The sequence below is a fragment of the Stenella coeruleoalba genome, assembly GCF_951394435.1.
Source record: "Stenella coeruleoalba genome assembly, chromosome: 20".
Lineage (NCBI taxonomy): Eukaryota > Metazoa > Chordata > Mammalia > Artiodactyla > Delphinidae > Stenella > Stenella coeruleoalba.
Genome location: NC_137166.1, coordinates 41,330,619 through 41,350,158, shown reverse-complemented (window position 1 = coordinate 41,350,158; position 19,540 = coordinate 41,330,619). Strand labels below are relative to the sequence as shown.

The following is a 19,540-nucleotide window of genomic DNA, read 5'->3' as shown; positions in this document are numbered from 1 at the left end:
TGCTCTAGAGCCTGCGAGCCACAACTACTGAGCCCACGCACCACAACTAGTGAAGCCCGTGCGCCTAGAACCCGTGCTCAGCAACAAGAGAAGCCACCGCAATGAGAAGCCCGCACACCACAACCAAGAGTAGCCCCCGCTCGCTGCAACTAGAGAAAGCCCGTGTGCAGCAACGAAGACCCAACGCAGCCAAAAATTAATTAATTAAAAAACAGGATGTAAGACTATGTCCCAGCTGAGGAGGCTTCATTTCACTCAAAATAAATCGTCAGAGGAGAAAAACTGAATATGAACAAATTATCGTGTTCACATTAATAATCTCATTTTTTAAAAAGAGATGATTAGGTTTTCAGAGAGAAGAGAGAAAGATGGGGAAAGTCCGGAAAAATATGCATCAAAGCATTAATGGTGGTTATCTCTGGGAAGGGGGAATTCCCAGAGACTTAAGCTTTCTACATTTCTTTTCTTTTTTTTTGGCTGTGTCAGGTCTAAGTTGTGGCATGTGGGATCTTCTGTTTTGGCGTGCGGGCTTCTCTCTAGTTGTGGCACAGGCTCCAGAGCACACAGGCTCAGTAGTTGCACCACTTGGGATCTCTAGTTGTGACGTGCAGGCGCAGTAGTTGAAGCGTACAGGCTTAGTTGCCGCGTGGCACGTGGGATCTTAGTTCCCCAACCAGGAATTGAACCTGCATCCCCTACATTAGAAGGCAGATTCTTAACCACTGGACCACCAGGGAAGTCCCTATGTTTCTATATTTTTAAACTTTTCAAGTAATATATGACTCTGTAATAAAAAAATAAGTTGTTTTTTTCTCACAAAGAAAAAAATAGGCTGACATTTGCAATCACCTAAGAATAAACAATATTTTATATCTCTATGTAACTTTTTGGTTAAAGGCCCTCAAAAATTAAACCCAAGTCCACCACAGACTGAAAGGGGCAGGCAGAACAATCTAAAACTGAGATGGGAAATTCTGTCCACCCACCCAAACATCTGAAAAGTCTCCCACCCTTGCAAGCACCAGACAGCCTCCTTTCCTATGCCCAAACTCCTGGCTGGGGTAAAGAGAACAAGTAGACAGGCTACTAACCAGATGTTAGACTCACTGTAACGAGAACAGACACCATCTACCAAGTGCTACTTATGTGCCAGGCAATGCCAATCTGATGGCTGTTCCAGAGCATACAATCTGCCCTACAGAGAGGAAAGCAGGAAGAAACCCTGTATATGTCATCACCAAATGTTTTCCACTAATCCTGGCACCTCATCAGCAACCAGGTTAAAAAAAAAAAAAAGCTATTTTTTAAATGAAAATTTTACTATTTTTTAATTCTCCTCAACTAGGATAAGTAGGAAAATCAATATTATCAAACACATCTCTACATCCTAAAAATATATCAGAGATTTATACCAGATAGAGAGAAAAAAAAAACTCTGCTCCACCCCATTTAAAGATACAAAAGATTATAAATCATAGAAATTTTTTTTTGGATCTGTCTGCTAAGGCAAGGAAACAGAAGCAAAAATAAATAAATAAGGGACCTTCCTGGAGGTTCAGTGGGTAAGACTCTGCACTCCCAATGCAGGGGGCCCGGGTTTGATATCTGGTTGGGGAACTAGATCCCTCATGCATGCCGCAATTAAAAGTTCGCATGCCACAACTAAGGAGCCCACATGCTGCAACTACGGAGCCAGGGAGCCGCAACTAAGGAGCCTGCCTGCCGCAACTAAGAGCCGGTGCAACCAAATAAATAAATATATAACTAAATAAATATTTTTAAAAAGCCAAAAACCAAATAAGACCTAATTAAACTAAAAAGCTTTTGCACAGCAAAGGAAACCATCAACATAATGAAAAGACAACTGCTGGTATAAATCTTCTTGTGTTTTTTTTTTTCCATCATCCTGGTTTTGATATCACCTCACACTTGTCAGAATGGCTACCATCAAACAGACCACAAATAACAAATGTTGGTGAGGATGTAGAGAAAAGAGAACCCTTGTACATTGTTGGTGGGAATGTAAATTGGTGCAGCCACTGTGGAAAATAGTACAGAGGTTCCTCAAAAAACTAAAAATAGAACTATCATGTGATCCAGCAATTCCACTCCTGGGTATATTTCCAGAAAAAACCCGAAAACTCTAATTTGAAAAGATACATGCACCCTAATGTTCACAGCAGCATTATTTATAATAGCCAAGATATGGAAGCTCCCTAAGTGTCCATCAACAGACGAATGGATGAAGAAGATATGGTGTATATACACAATGGAATCCTACTCAGCCATAAGAAAGAATGAAATTTTGCCATTTGCAACAACATGGATGGACCTGGGAGGGTATTATGCTAAGTGAAATAACTCAGACAAAGAAAGACAAATACTGTATGTTATCACTTACATGTGGAATCTAAAAAATAAAACAACTGAATGAATATAACTAAACAGAAACAGACTCACAGACACAGAAAACATACTCGTGGTTACCAGTGGGGAGAGAGAAGGTGGGAGGGGTAAACGAGGGGTAGGGGATTAAGTGATACAAACTATTATGTATAAAATATATAAGATACAAAGATAGATCGTACAGCACAGGGAATATAGCCAATATTTTATAACAACTTTAAATGGAGTACAATCTACAAAAATTTTGAATCACTATGTTGTACGCCTGAAACTAATATAATATTGTAAATTAACTATAATTAAATACAACTTTTTTAACTTAAAAAATACAAAAGATTAAAACATCATCAAAAAATCATCAATTGCTAATTATCCTGGTTCCAAATTACACACTAAATGAAGAAAGCAGCCTCTCTAGAAACATCACTGTTTTCTTTTTTAGATCCCAAAGTCTAAAATATGTGACATACCTTGGGCCACAGATGATGTCTCCACCACGTCAGCCTCTTGGGAACCTTTGAAGTCGGCTTCCCTGGTACCCTCCTGATCATCCTCACTGTCGCCCTGCTCATCCTCAGAGGATGAAGACTTTTCATCTGAGGAGCTGGCAAAGATGGCTTTGAATAAGTCCATGGATGGGCGGCTACCCTCTCCTTCAGTCTGTGAATCCACACCTTTGTTTACCTGTATTAACAGTGACATAATAGTCAGAAATGAAGCAGCAAGGGTGAAAGGAGACACGTGTTCAGGAACATGGCACCCGTGCACACACACACACGCACGCATGCCCACATATGCACACATACTTATGTTTGTGCTCATTTACATGGGTCTCCACACCCACGCACTGCCTAACTAAACGATGATCGCTCACATGGCATCATTTTTGTGGTGCTTCTGATTCAACACCTGTATATTGTGCTGACTGGTAGAAGCAGCTGAAGCTATACGTGGAAACAGGTCATTAATCAGAATTGCAAAGGACCCAGAAAAAGGAGTAGGGACTAGCACAGTGCCTCTGTCCTCTTTTCAAAAGTCTATCCGAGCCTTCAGAGGTCCCACATGAAAGGTAGTGAAGACAGTGTACTCGTATAAAAGTGCTGAAGAGGGCTTCCCTGGTGGCGCAGTGGTTGAGAGTCCACCTGCCAATGCAGGGGACACGGGTTCGTGCCCTGGTCCAGGAAGATCCCACATGCCGCGGCTAGGCCCATAAGCCATGGCCGCTGAGCCAGCATGTCCGGAGCCTGTGCTCCGCAACGAGAGAGGCCACGACAGTGAGAGGCCCACATAACGCAAAAAAAAAAAAAAAAAAAAAAGTGCTGAAGAGAAAACTGGGGGCCTCCACACAATGGGGAAGGCACCGAGAACAAGCCAACAAAATGGTCCTGGAGATCCCCTCGGCAATTACACGTCACCCTTCCTAAAAGCAGCCCAGGTATGGAGAGTCAGGTGAGCCAATAAAGAGGCAGTGACTTGGTATACACTCCATTCTATAAACAAGGAGCAAAGGTATGAAGAAGACATGGCTCCCACATCCTAACAGCTAATCACCAGACAGACATGGGGTGATCTAACATGCTAAGTGCGAACAGCAGTGACGAGAGAGCCCAGGACTGGCCTAGATCAGAACCCACTTCAGTCCTTCCATTTTACCACTGAAGAACGTGGGTCAGGGGCGACAAGAGGCTCTGTCACCGACACACGCATGCTACGTGCCCAGGGTGGGCCTGGACTCTATCAAGCTCTCCTTGCTCTCGGCCTGGGGTCCCTCCCCAGTCCCACACCACCTCCAATTTCTGAAGCAGAGTTACAAATATGCACGTGAGGAAAACCGACACAAGATAGTGGAATTTATGATTTTAAAGTAAACCCTTTTCATAGAAAAAAATTAAGGAAGGAAAGCATACCATTGCCCACTAAAAATAACCAAGACACCTTGGAGTAAGGACTGATTCTAGAGCTGGGGCTAAGAAATAAAAAGATGAGGCCAGAACATCTTACTGTGCCCAGAAAGTGAGGACATGCTCAGAGGGTAAAAGGGACATTTCAACTGGACACAGAAGCCAACTTGAAGGAGCCTCAACTAACCAAACTAGCACAATTGGAGCATTAAAATAAATAATGATAGTACTGAATTATCCCTCTGGATAAAATAGGAAACCGTGGGTCCACAGTGACATCAATAGTTTGATGAAGGACAGGGTATTTATATATTTCAAAGCTCTTAAATGTGTATTAAGTACAAATTAATAAGAAATGAATAAATAAAAGTACTTAACTACAAAGGGGAAAAGACTGACTTCACAGTGGAGAAGTCTGGCAGACACCACCTTACTCGAATAATCAAAGTGAACATCAGTAACGGGAAAAATCATCATCGTGTTCTACTTGGCAGGACACAGCGAAAGCACAGCAGCATCCCTTCTGAGGTGTTCCTGCCAAAAATGCAAAACCAGAATCTAATCCTGGGGAAACGCCTGATGAGCCCAAATTGAGGGGTATTCTACAAAATACTGGCCTGTAATCTTCAAAAGTAACAAGATCACGACTCCGCACTCCCAATGCCGGGGGCACAGGCTCGATCCCTGGTCAGGGAACTAAGATCCCACATGCCGCACGGCTTGGCCAAAAAAAAAAAAATTAAATTAAAAAAATTAAATTTCATTTTTAAAATAAATTTAAAAAATAAATTTAAAAGAAAAGTATCAAGATCATGGAAGTCAAGGGAATACTGAGGAACTGTTCCAGACTGAAGGAGACTAAAGAGACATGACAGCTAAATGCAACAAGTGATGCTGAGCTGAATTCTTTTGCCATAAAGGACATTATTAGGACAACTAGTGGAACTTGAATGGGTCTGAGGATTGGACAGCAGTAATGTATCAATGTTAACTTCCTGATTTTGATAGATGTACTGTGCTTATATAAGAAAATGCCCTTCTTTAAAGGAAACACAGGTGTGACAGGGCATCTGGTTGGCAACTTATACCCAAGTGGTTCAGGAAACAAAATTATCTGTACTGTATTTAAACTTTTAAGATTGTTTCAAAATTTTAAAAATTATAGAAGATGTAGGAGAGAGAGGCTGACAGTAAAACACAGGAAATCATGGCCACAATTCCCTAGAAAAGTCACAGATCATATACCTTTATGGCAAACCGCAGATACCAATGTCACATGCATGGACCGTAACTGAATGACAGTGTTTGCAGACAGTCTTGGCCTTTAATAATGTCTACATTAATAAAAGTACATGAGTACATGAGATATTCAACTCTCAGATAACTACGGAAGCTGATCTTTTTTGTTTTTATTTTTTTCGGAATATAATAGGAGCTGTACTGAAATTAAACAACAACGCACACCAAACACACATGACTGTATCTGCAAAGCTCCCTCACCACCCCCCACCTTCCACCAGAAGTGTGCACATTCACATTTGTGCTGTCTCAGAAAGCTTTCAGGGAAAGAAATTAAATAACCCAGAAAGGGGAAGAGACCCTCCTAAGGTCACAAGCTAATAAGTGAAAAAGCAAGAACCAAGACATTCCAGCCGAAATTATCTAAATACTATCTCAACATGATTTGAGAAAATCTAGAAGGCTTTCTAATCCAATGACCATATCACAGAGCCAGAATCCCTGGTTAGGGTTTTATGCCATTAAAACCCAAATGGAGTGGTTCCAAATCCGTGGTGGCATGGGTAGTGGCTGCAGCTGCCAGGCTCTGAAGGAGGGGAACCCTTTCCTCTGACCACAGGAGCTGTGGTCCGAACAGTCTGGAGTGAATCCTATTGCTGTTTTCCCCTTCCTGCCCTCTTGCCACTTGACTCCAGGCAGAAACAGTCACAGGAAGTGCAAGGCTGAGCAGGCAAACTAAAGTCCCAGCTTTCTGACTGGAGGACTTGAAGGGGGAGCCCAGAGTCAGAAAATGTAAGGAACGGGTCTTCCCTGGTGGCGCAGTGGTTAAGAATCCGCCTGCCAATGCAGGGGACTCAGGTTCAATCCCTGGTCTGGGAAGATCCTACATGCCGTGGAACAGCTGGGCCCGCATACCACAACTACTGAGCCTGCGCTCTAGAGCCCGCGAGCCACAACTACTGAAGCCCGCGCGCCTGGAGCCCATGCTCCGCAACGAGAAGCCCACACACCGCAACGAAGAGTGGTCCCTGCTCGCCGCAACTAGAGAAAGCCCGCACACAGCAACGAAGACCCAACGCAGTCAAAAATAAATAAATAAAATAAATTTATAAAAAAAAAAAAGAAGAAAATGTCAGGAAGATCACGAAGAGGAGGAGCTCAAGAGGGTGATCCTGTATAGTGGTTTATGAGCTTCTCACTCACCTCTGAGCTCATGGATCTGATTCCATGAGCAAATCAAAGCCTCTGATAACAGAACTATGGGATTAACTACCAGCCAGGTCCCAGACCAACCACCAGGAAGAGCACATACAGGAAAGATCTGAAGAGTACTACAAAGGCTTTGAAAACGGAAAGACATTTCAACCCAGATGGGTTGGAACTTGTATCCTGAACCTAATTAGGTCGATTGTCTGCTAAAGCAAAATAAGACAACAAAACAAAAAGGCAACATTCTCCCTCGAATTTAAACAAGACCCAGGGTCTCATTACATAATATTCAAAGTGTCCAGAGTACATGCCAAATTTACTTGGTACACAAACAACCAGGAAAATCTCAACTTGCAGAAGGTAACCAGCAAACACCAACCCCAAATGACAAGAACCAAAATGACAAAACTGTTGGAATTACGAGATAGACTTTAAAAGCAGCTATTATGACCCTGCTCCAAGAATAAAGACAAATGAAGAAAAGATTAAAATAAGGTCTCAGCAAAGAAATAAAAGATATAAATACAATAACCCAAATAAAAAATTCAGGGCTCAATAGCAGAATGGAGATGACAGAGGAAAGACTCAGTGAACTTGAAGACAGATCAATTGAAATTACCTGATTTAAACAACAGAAAGAAAAAAAAGAGGGTGAAAAACAGAACAGAGGCTCAAAGACCTATAGGACGAATTCAAAAAGTATTACATTTATGTCATCAGAGTCTCAGGAGAGGCACGAGAGTGTGGTGCAGAAAATATATTTGAATAAAATAATGGCTGAAAATGCCCCAAATTTGGTCAAAGACAAACTTAAAGATTCAAGAAATTCATAAAACCCCAAACAAAATAATCTCAAAGAAATGCACACCCAGATATATCACTACCAAACAGCTAAAAACCAAAGACAAAGTGAAAAGCTTGAAAGGAGCCAGAGGAAAAGTCACATCACTACAAGGACAGGAACAACAATGTGAACGACTGTAGGTTTCTCATCAGGAACTACAAGGCCAGAAGGAAGTGGCACAACATTTTTAAAGAGCTAAAAGAAAAGACCTGTTGACCCAGAATTCTACATCCAGCAAAAACATCCTTTAGGAGTGAAGATGGAATACAGGATATTCTCAGATGAAAGAAAATTAAGAGAATTAGTTGTTGGAACTGCTGTAAAAGAAATGCTACAGGAAGTTCCTTAGACAGAAGGAAATGATAAGAGAAGGAAACCTGCGATTTCCCTGGTGGTCCAGTGGTTAAGACTCTACACTTCCACTGCAGGAGGCATGGGTTCAATCCCTGATCGGGGAACTAAGATCCCACATGCTGTGCAGCACAACCAAAAAAATAAAAGAATTAAAAAAAAATTTTTTTAAAAGAGGGAAACCTGGAACTTCAGGAACAGAAATGATAAATATCCAAGTAAATCAAATAGACCATTATCTCCTCAGCAGTTCTCTAAAATGTGTATAACAACTGAAAGCAAAAATTTAAATATTGTCTGATGAGGTTTTCATTATATATATACTGTAACATATAAGACCACAACGTAAAGCAGGGAGAGTAAAGGGACGGTAAGGATTGTCTATTCCACTTGAAGTGGTAAAATATCAATCCTAAATACATGGTGAAAAGGTTAAGTATGTATATTGCAATCCCTAGAGCAATCACTGCAAAAATAGAGTAAAAAAATATATAATAGATAAATTCAAATGGAAAACTAGAAATTATTGAAGTGATACAAAAGAAGGTAGGAAAGGAGAAAGAGAGAAACAAGAAAGAGTGGGAATAGAAAACAAACAAAACTGCAGACCAAAATCCAAATTACATCAACAAGTTACATTAAATACAAACGGTCAAAACATACAAAAATTAAAACATACAGATTATCAAAATGTATTTAAAAATAAAGCACCTAATGACAATGACATGTTGCTTATTAAAAACCCACTTTAAATATAATCATATAATCATATAGATTAAAAGTGAAAAGATGGAGAAATACATACTATACAAATAATCAGGGATAAAGAGTACTATTACATAACGATGAATGGGTCAATTCATCAAAAAATATACAACTATCCTAAATGTGTATATGCACCTAACAAGAGAGTTTCGAAATACATGAAGCAAGCACTTGGGAATCAAGTTTGATAGTTTCTTATAAAGTTACATCTATGTTTAGCTCTTACCCAGTAATCCCACTGTTAGGTATTTACACTAGGGAAGTGTAAACTTATGTTCATATACAAATTTCCACATGAATATTCACAGCAGCTTTATTTATGATAGCCCGAAACTGGAAACAACCATATGTCCTCAAAGAGTGAATGGACCAAGCTGTGGTGTACCCATACAGTGAACTATCATTAAACAATAAAAAGGAAGGAACTACTGATACACAGACAGTACTGATGAATCTCAAACGTATGACACTGAGTGAAAGAAGGCAGTTTCAAAAGGCTACATGTGTATATCATCTGATTTCATTTATATAACGTTCTGGAAGGAGCAAAACTATTGAGACAGAGGAGAGATCAATGGTTGACTGGGGCTTGGGGTGAGGGGAGGGTATGACTATGAAGGGACAGCATGAGGGAGGTTTTTGGGGTGATGGTATCATTTTGCCTCCTGATTGTGGTAGTGGTTCCATGAATCTACATATGTATAACAACTCACTGTACTGCAGTTTTTTTTTTAAGTCAAGTTTAATGTATGTTAATTTAAAAAATAATTTTAATGAGGCTATTAGAAATAAAACCAACTTTTTATTAAGTTCAACTCAACTATTTAGGCAGTAATTTTTTTTTTTTTTTTTTTTGCGGTATGCGGGCCTCTCACCGTTGTGGCCTCTCCCATTGCGGAGCACAGGCTCCGGACGCGCAGGCTCAGTGGCCATGGCTCACAGGCCCAGCCGCTCCGCGGCATGTGGGATCCTCCTGGACCGGGGCACGAACCCGCGTCCCCTGCATCGGCAGGCAGACTCTCAACCACTGCGCCACCAGGGAAGCCCTAGGCAGTAATTCTTTTAAAATATCCAACGGATAATTTCTCTATACTCTCCACAAAAGGGATTACTTGTTACTTGGAAAATCATATTTTCTATACAATACACTGAATTTTGTTTCAGTGGTTGATGCTAAGTGAAAGCCATTCTAGGCAGAGAAGTTTATAACCTCTCCTTCAAATGATTAAGGCTATGACTGAAATTGTTGAATTGTACAGCAGATGTGGGCAAACTACTGCCCATGGGCCAAATCCAACCCACTGCCTGTTTTTGTAAATAAAGTTGTACTGGAACACAGATGTACTCAATTTTTTCACATTGCCTGTGGTTTCTTTCACACTCAACAACAAAGATGAATAGTTGTGATACCGTATGGCACACAAAGCCTAAAATATTTAATATCTGGCCTTTCACAGCAAACGTCCGCTGACCACTGCTATCGAATGACAAAAAGCATCACAACAGAGAAAGGCAAAGGCCACAGTCAGCCTGGCAAAGAGAACTTGAGAGCCCCAAATACCTCATTTGAGACTGATTCCATTGTATGCTCTTCCTCTTTGTTTATTAATGGACTGGACTCTTGTTTAGGTGGACCAACTTTTGATCTAGCCAAACTTAAAAATTCACTAATGGAATCTTCTTTCTTTTCTTGTTTAGATGTATCCCATCTGGATGGTTTTCTTGATTCTGAAAGGTAGGACATAGACCTAACATTAGAATTGGCAAGCAAAAGGCAAGCTCTGCATTATGGTTCTTTAATTCATTCAAGAACATCAGCGAGCCTACTATGTATGGTCCAGGCACTGTGCAAGGTGCTGGGAATGTGGCAGATGCTGAAGCAGAGCTCCAACCCCAAACAGTGTATATCTGGACCACTTTAGCACGAGCTAATGTATTCATATGAATGATTCTTTTAATGGAAGGAGAGTTCACACTACGTGTACCCCTATGACAAGATGACCCTTTACTTCTGTCTTCCCGACAGACTAGGGGTGGAGACCACGGACCTGGGGAAGCCCTACTCACTGTCGGGACCTCGGTGCTGCGGAACTTTCTCACTTGATGCTTGAGTTGCAGGTGAGGAAGCTGTCTCTGGGACTGTCAGAAAGTTGAAGACTGAGTATTTGTCACGTTTCACTCTTGGTAAGCCAACTAAAGTTGAACTGGGGGTTGAAAAGGAAACATATATATAAATAATCTTAATAACAACTGTGAGGATAAAATCCAATTCCTATAAGGCTGTCCATCTCATGTTTTTCACCAGTAGCTCTTCTACTTGGTTGAAAAGGTCCCTTAAGATGTTTTTGCTTCTCAAAGCAATTTTAGAATTTGGAATGTCTGACTTTAGGAGCCATGAGTTTTTTATTATTATAGTAAGAGCTAGAATTTAATTTTTTTTTTTTAATTTATTTTTGGCTGCGTTGAGTCTTTGTTGCTGCGCGCGGGCTTTCTCTAGTTGTGGCGAGTGGGGGCTACTCTTCGTTGTGGTGTGCGGGCTTCTCATTGTCGTGGCTTCTCTTGTTGCGGAGCACGGGCTGTAGCCGCGTGGGTTTCAGTAGTTGTGGCTCACGGGCTCAGTAGTTGTGGCGCACAGGCTTAGTTGCTCCGCGGTATGTGGGATCTTCCCAGGCCAGGGCTTGAACCCATGTCCCCTGCATTGGCAGGCATATTCTTAACCACTATGCCACCAGGGAAGCCCTAGAATTTAACTTTGACAATGGATTTCCATGAAGGAAAAGTTCCACTGCTAAAAACATACCTCAATTTTCTGACAAAGTCTCTGATTCAACGGTATATTGTTTCTTGTGGTGTTTATAATCAAATAAGAAGGTACTGAACTTGTATAGAGAATCAGAAAACGTAAGTTTCATTTCAAATGTAAACTCTCTGTGTGTGATTAAAAAGGTGGCAAATTAGACAGACATTGTTTCTGTAACTTGGTGTATCTGAGTTTCCTATCTTTGCTACCTGGATGTCTGCTTTTTTTTTTTTAGTAACAAATTAATAGAAGTTAAATCTGCAAAGTCTGCAGCTCCAAGCATTTACAAGTAAGTTCATCTAGAAAAAGGAAATTTAAATGAATATGTAGGTGGAGAGTTAGCTTTAATACAGGGGAATAAGTACTGATGTAAGGACAGGTTTATCCAACTTACCTTGGATATGGGTCAGGGACATTAAACCTCTTACACAGAAGCTTGTCAGGGTGCCACTCAAATGTGTCTCGGGTAAGCTTCCCAAACAGTTTCATCTTCACAGCCGACTGCTTGTCACTGACGTCATTCTGGGAAAAGACAGTCACCTGTTTCATCAAGTGGCCACAAAACTGACCTGTCTGCTTTTCCATTTACAAGTTTGCAAACAATCTTCCCAAATTTCAGAACGGCTTATGCTACATTTCTGCTAAAGTACACTGGAAGCTAAAAGCATAAAGCCATTTCTTATTCTACAGTGCCATGTGTATTTTGGTCTTTTCACTGAGGGATTTAACGTCTTTAGCTATACAGTGTTTTAATTTTAAAATTCACCACATAGGGAATGATGGCGACAGACCTCTTGGTCCCGAGGGACTTCCACCTGCTCTGAATCGTCTTCCATCTTGGCATGAGTGAACCGGGAGGACAAAGTCGAATGGGAAGACACATACAGCAGGGCTGCCTGAGAAAACTCATCCCGCTCACGGCGTCGCTCCCACTCTGTCATACTGGGATCAAGACAACATTCCAGAGCATCTAGGGTAGAGAACAAGAAATTGCTTCACTCCTAGGAAAAATGGGGAACTTAAAGGAGAACATCTAGTGGGCACCACTGTATCCCTGTAGTTTTCACCAGAGGAAACACATAATCATTATCCTGGCTTTTAAGAGCATGGCGGGAGGTACTTGGCAGGTAATATTGCTCCCTCCCTCAAAATGATGCTTTTATTGAATTCTGTCTACTGTATATAGCAGAGAAAAACATTTGGGGATTAATGCTTGATTAAATTTTCAAAGCAAGGAACTTATTACCAGTCCCAGACAGTGAAAATTCATCCTAACTATATTCCTAAGTTTGAGCAGAAAACACTCCTTTCTCTAACTTTTTTTTTTTTTAATTTAACATGTAAACACTAGGGGTGTGGAATCTTAGTGCGAGTTAAGGCACAGTACACAAAGATCTGCTTTTGAAAACCAACCCCTCTAATTTGCTGACAAGCTCTCACAAGGACTACTGCGTAAAAGAGCAATCTCTTGCCTCAATCTTGCCATATTTACTTCATAGATCATAGAGTGACTTTTTCCCCATGTAATGGTTCAACAGCCAACTCTCTTTGTAAGTTAAATTTTAGACTATGATTTAGAGCTAGATGGTTAGGATCTTAAGATAGAGTGGGAAATGACCTTGTTCTCGTGGCAGGAAATGCAACCCTTACACAGAAGTCAAGCATTTGCAAACAGTAAATGGTCTGTAATTTAGCATTAGCCACTGCCAAGGCACACTCTCTACTTAAACTGCTATCTTTGGGACCCGAGATACAGAGAAACACAGACTGATTGTTCTTGCTTTCTCAAGTCAAGAGCCAGGGCCTGAAATCTTTACAGTGTTCACAGCAGGGCAAAGTAAAACACTGCCAGAGCAGGATACCTCAATTCTGAATCTGGGCCTAGGGTCAGAACAGTAAGAACACTACCCCTGGCGACATGTGGGAGGCCCAGGCCTAGCACCCACCTTTCTGACCCTGTTTCACATTTACTAAAAACTCTTCATATCGTTTTTGCTTTTCTGGATCTTTTGCGAAAGGTTTGAAGTTGCTGGCTCTTACGGGGGCTGTGCCACCACTCAGTGCCACGTGCCAAGAGCAGTGTCCGACGTCTGGAGAGGAGGGCTGGGGTCTGCTGCTAGAGGCATTCTGGGCCAGGCTCCTGGCCTTGAGTTGAGCTGCTTTAAGGTCAGTTGCCTGCTTCATTTCTTTGAGTCTCTCTTTATCTTTTTCGGACAGAAATTCTAACACTGAAGTAGGTGCCCCTAAAAAAGAAACAATAATAGCAAGAGATGAAAAGTATCATAAGACATCTATACTCACATATCTCTCTACACACATTTTCAATATCACAAATGTATGTAATTGGAGGGGAGCATTTTACATTTAGTGTTTCATCTGTATTCATACTATCCCTGTGAACTAGACAGTAATAAAATAATGACACACCTATTTTATAGTTGGCAAAAGTGGAGGTTAGTACTTGGATGTTTATAACGCCAGTGAGTGGTCCTAGAATAAGGAACCTGACATCCCAGACTCTGGACCTCCAGTCTGTGGCAACCACCATCTCCATGGTCCTGCCCAGCACAAGCCCTGGCTCAGAGCACAGCTACCCATCAAACACTCACGCGTGTCACAAATGCTCACTGAGCGCCCACTGCCAGGCCTGGGGCTGGGAGAGTAACACAGGTGAGGTCTTGCTCTCACTACTGAGGGAGATGGACATTAAAGAAACCAAGAAGCAATAGCAGAGGACCACCACGAGAGGAGGACTGTGGGGAGAAAAAAACAGGGCGACCTGTGTGAGAGGGCTGGCCATGTGGGCAGAGGGAGAGCTAACTAGCTTAAATAGTGGGCAGGGAAAGCCTGGAAAGGCACTCTAAAAGGATAATATCTGAGGTAAGTTCTAAGTAAAAAGGAGCCACGAATTCCCTGGCGGTCCGGTGGTCAGGACTCTGTGCTTTCACTGCCGAGGGCCCAGATTCAATCCCTGGTCGGGGAACTAAGATCCCACAAGCCACACGGCGCAGCCAAAAAAAAAAAAACAAAAGAGCCAAAATGTGAGAGAAAAGAGAGGCAGAGGAATATGAAGGCCCCGAGGCGGCATCATGGTCGGCAGGTTCAGAGGGCAGGAGGGAGGCTCATGAGGCTGGACCACAGGGGGTTCAGGGAAAGTGGTGTAAGCTGTGGCCTGAAAGGTGGGCAGGGTGGGGTCCACAGGGCCCTGTGGGCAGCCTGGACTTCTCCTTAGTGTGAGCAGTACTGGAGCGTTTTAGCGGGGGCAGGTGGGGAGTGATACATTTGGCTGCTGTTAAAGGGAACAGGCTGCAGAGAAAAGGGAAGGGAACTAAGGAGACCAATGAAGGGCTGCTGCAATGATCCAAGTGAGAGAATATGGGCGCTGAGACCAGGGTGGAAGCAGCGGAAACGAAGAGAAGTGGATGGGGTCCCCTCGCATGTTGAGGGTAGAGCTGAGAGGACTTGCTGAGGGAATGGGTAGGGAGGGGGAGGCAGGGAAAGAAAGGAGCTACGAATTAGGGTTCCCATGCTCTGGGCCAGGCAGTGGGTCACTGGTGGTATCATTTACTAGGAAGGGGAAAGCGGAAGAAAGAGCGACTTTGGGGAAGGAAGCAGGCGACCAAGAGTTCCCTTTTGGTCTGTTGTAGCTGAGGCACCTAGCAGGCTCCCAAACGGCAAGTCCAAGTCCACCTCTCATAGCGGGTCTCTCGGTTCCGGCCCACCAGGGGATTCTCCACGTCTATCCATCCTTTCAGACACACTCATTCCTTTCAGGCTTTCAGGAAAAGAGCAACAGTACCCTTTTCCCCTGAGAAGAAGACAACACGTTCCCAGGCTGTGCAGAAAAAGTGAAGGTACACATGGCCCTAGTCTTCGCTTCCTTCTTGGGACAATTATCAAAAGTCTGAAAACTGCTGCACTTAAGACTGGGTTTATAATTTTAATGACACAACTCAAACTGATGGTGGGAAAACAACAAGTAAAGGATGTGTACACTGTTAACTACGCCGTTCACAATAAACAATTTTATTCCCACGGTTTGGGAATACAAAATTATGTAAAAAATTTCAGTGGGAAAATGACTTTCCATTTTGATTTGGATAACTCAGATTATTAGAAATGTAATGATTTTAATCTTCTCTGTGGCACGTACCTTGAATAGGCGTTTCTCCTAGCAACTCTCCCCGCTTGGAGGCATTCAGTTGGTGCCTACTTTGTGTCCCTGGGTCATGTGTTGGCTTTCCAGCTGACTCTGATAATACCTGAAGTACGTGGGAGTTCTCTGAGTTTGCAGCCACCACAGGTCTGAAATAATGCACTGGTCGATAGTCTCTTGGCAGTTCGGGTGGTGGATAAATCTTACAAGAACAAAACAAAACAAAACTCAGAACATACAGCCTGCAAGGGGATCATGTTTCATTTAACCAAGAAAACTCATTACCTCTGAGCGTGGTTAACCCCACCCTTCCCCAGGCTAGCACCTGGCGGGGAGGCAGCACTGGGAACAGCCTGCCCAGGTGCCCCGCCAACATTCGTACTGGATCTGGAGGGTCCCCAGAACCACACTGTTCTCGTGGCCATTTTAAGTATCACCCCGACCACTCGACTCAGAGATACTAACACGCATGTTCTATATGAGAACAATAACTATAGTTACTGCTACTGGCCCACGTGTAAAACTGGCCCATTGTGAATCAGAAAATTTAGAAAAGTATGATTCACAGCTTAAATAAAAAGAATAACTTTAAATAAGTTACTTTTAAACTCAGAATTCTTGGGACTTCCCTGGTGGTCCAGTGGGTAAGACTCCGTGCTCCCAATGCAGGGGGCCCGGGTTCGATCCCTGGTCAGGGAACTAGATCCCACATGCATGCCGCAACTAAGAGTTCGCATGTCGTAACTAAGAAGCCTGCATGCCGCAACTAAGACCCGGCACAGCCTTAATTAACTACTTAATTAATTAATTTTAAAAAATCACATTAGGTTTAATAAAAACTTTTTTTTAATAAATAAATTCAGAATTCTTTTTCTGGTTATGTTTCAGTTCCAAATTGGAGTTTCTGGCCTTCTTTTTGGTCCAAGGTATTTTTCATTCAAAAGCTGACTGAAGTGAAATTGAAATACATTTGGGAAATTCAGGTATCAATGATGGTAGAACAGATAAGCTAAAAGGAAGTATTAGATATTTTTAAATTATTGCTCTAAATGGTCTCCCTTGCTCTTGGTCTAACAAACACATATTTATGGACCGTCCTACTTAAGCTGTTTTCTAGATTTTTCAGCTACCTGGAATTCTGAGCTCTGTAACCAGTGAGGCACTGAACACTCTCTGGCTGTGCTTCTCAGCCCCAGACGCACACAGCGCTCACTCAAGAGGTTTAACAATGCTGATGCCTGTGTCCCACACCACAGAAAAGTCGGCTGCAGTCGGAGTTTCCCAAGCTTCCCAGGTGGTTGTAAAGTGCAGCCTGGGGTGAGCACCTGGTCCAATGAACGTCATGAAAGAGTGCTATTATCATTGTTAGGAAACCTCATTTTTTATCATCTTAGCCTGACCGCCTTCTCTGGAAAACGTTAACTCCCAAGTCAGCCAGCAAACACTCTCGTGTTACCATGACACAAAAAAACCCACAGGAGCATGGCAGATAGGAGGGGTGTATACACATGACTCTTCTTAATATCCGCCATCGGATTCAAAGCATTTCAATCCCTCTGCTAAATCACTGCTCTGTGTTGCCTCTGGATCCAAAGGCTGGGTTTTTAGCCACATATTAGAAAACCTGTCTCTCTGTGAAAGGCTCAGGGAACACAGCCCTGCTCTGAATTGTTCACACCCAAAGCCCTATGCCAGCGAGGAACCTCCAGTGCCCATATCTCCATTTACACGCTCTGCCACGACAGTGGATTTGTCTGTCTGGCACCCTCGATGAGCAGGAGCTACTTGGGGGCCAAGACTTATTTAAACAGTTCTATTTACCCTTGAGTCCTAAGCTGAATGAGTACTTAACCATTTTTATGCTCCCTTTTCATACATGTAAAAAACTCACATTCTCCTTTGACATAATATGACATTTCTGGTAAATAAGAGCGGCTGGCTATGTGCCCAACACTGTTCTGAACATATCCTGCTCTCTGTTACAACACATTAACTATCACGACTAAACAAATCAAAGCTGCTGTAATAACGTATATGGTTTCTCAGGCTGCGCTGCTCCTGGCCTCCCTGCTTCTGGAGAACCACAGGCCAAGCCACAGAGGTACTTAACAAATGTTTGCTGAGTTAAAATCAAACAGCCCATTAAAGTGTGGAACAATCTAAGACAAGGATGCCAAGGAGGCAAACGGCCAGGCACCCCTCCTGAGCTACCAGCACCCGTGCTAACCTGTGAGCACGTGACTCTGTTGGGTGTTCAAGAGCCCCGTGGCCAAAGCTGTAAAAACGCTCACAGAAACAGAACTACCTGCAAAGGCATGAGGAGTTCTCCCCAGGACTCGACCCACACGTTCCCAGCTTCCACTCGGCGCAGGCAAGGAGCCCAGGGAGCCCTGCCCACAGCAGCTAATGGGCTCACGGCACCCAGGAGGAGCTGGGACCATGGGCTGACACGGCTCTTTGAAATTTTCTTTAAGTTACATTGCCCCTAGGATTAGATCAATTCCATTCTCCCACCAGCTTCTAATGTAATTCTTCCTTAATGGAAATAACCACTCACTTGAAGTTCAGGTTTAAAAGATTGGCAGTTAGATGTTTTGAACACGATGTGGTTACTGACTGACATTTCCAATGCAGAATGTGTCTCCCTGGATAATCACTAGTAACCAGACTGTTGCTTGCTGTTAGCAGAATTTACTTATCTTTTCAATTGTTAATAGAATAACTCAGATTACACAGCAGCAAATACTTTAAGTGCTAAATCATTTAAAAAAAAAAAAAAGAAAAATCTTACTTTCTTAGAAGATAAAGGTTTAGAAGCCAAGGAAAATCCATCCAAAATTTTGCCAACGTAGCGAAGCTCTTTCTCTGATTCTACAAAATGATGTCATTTGATTAATTCCAGAGGCAGAGAAACTTAGAATAAGACAAAAGACCTCAGTTTTTTATCTCCGAGAATATAAACACTACATGTCATAGATGCAATCAGTAAAAGGGAGGAAAGAATGGCATGTAAAGCCCTCACACCTCTGTTGACTCAGTGACTGGCAGCCCAGACCACACCGCTGATTAGGCTGTCCAGGTAACAATGGCACCTCAACATCGTTATTCAGAAAAAGTATGTAAGGTCCTATGCTAAGGGGCACCAAAGAATATACTCTGTAGAGTAAAAGATCTCAAGAAAAACCATCAAGAGAACAAGTATGGATAAAAATAAAAATAACTTTGGAAGAGTCATTTCTAAAACTAGGTGAAGAACCATGGGGACATGACCTCCCAATTTCTGTAGCAACCATCCAAGTAAGACACAAAAGGCAATACAACCAGGTCAGCCTGTAATCTAACTGTGGGACCAATTAAAAGGTCCTTTTGTCTTTTTCTCAACTGAAATTCTAACAAGAGATAAAAGGTCACTAATTCAGGATATGACTAACGCCCTCTAACTTGCAGCCAGGGATGATCTATTGGTTGTGGAGACAACCCCTTTGATTCTCAAGGATTTTCTGCACATAGAGGTTATGTCGAAAATCCATATGCATGAACTGCATTTTCTGTTGCCAAAAGCCCATGCTACATGACCACCAGCACTTACACAAGCTGGGTGTTGAACCCTGAAGCAGGCACGGCTGCCCGCAGGGCAGGTGGCACTGAGGTTTTCAGCCACTTATAATGCAGCACCGCCCTGTAACTACCCTCCCCACAATCTCATTCTTTGCACTTCAACTGACGTAGAACTTTTGGACCAGCTTCTGGAAGTCCCTAAAATTCTGTAGGGTAATATAGGATTAAATTACATTCTTCGAATTTTGTATTCTTTTAAAACCCAGCAATCTGGGACTTCCCTGGTGGCACAGTGGTTAAGAATCCACCTG

General features: G+C 42.4%; 1 protein-coding gene across 1 annotated transcript in view; it reads right to left on the bottom strand.

Moving 5' to 3' along the window:
- The window catches only part of GPATCH1 (G-patch domain containing 1), a 43,881-nt gene that overhangs the window by 8,376 nt on the left and 15,965 nt on the right, over positions 1-19,540 (bottom strand). The window contains exons 9-16 of the mRNA XM_079906865.1: positions 18,463-18,542; positions 15,669-15,873; positions 13,462-13,758; positions 12,307-12,485; positions 11,910-12,037; positions 10,783-10,919; positions 10,277-10,443; positions 2,877-3,090 (exon numbers count right to left, since the gene is read on the bottom strand). Coding sequence (XP_079762991.1) covers positions 2,877-3,090; positions 10,277-10,443; positions 10,783-10,919; positions 11,910-12,037; positions 12,307-12,485; positions 13,462-13,758; positions 15,669-15,873; positions 18,463-18,542 — 1,407 coding nt within the window. The remainder of the gene's footprint in view (positions 1-2,876; positions 3,091-10,276; positions 10,444-10,782; positions 10,920-11,909; positions 12,038-12,306; positions 12,486-13,461; positions 13,759-15,668; positions 15,874-18,462; positions 18,543-19,540) is intronic.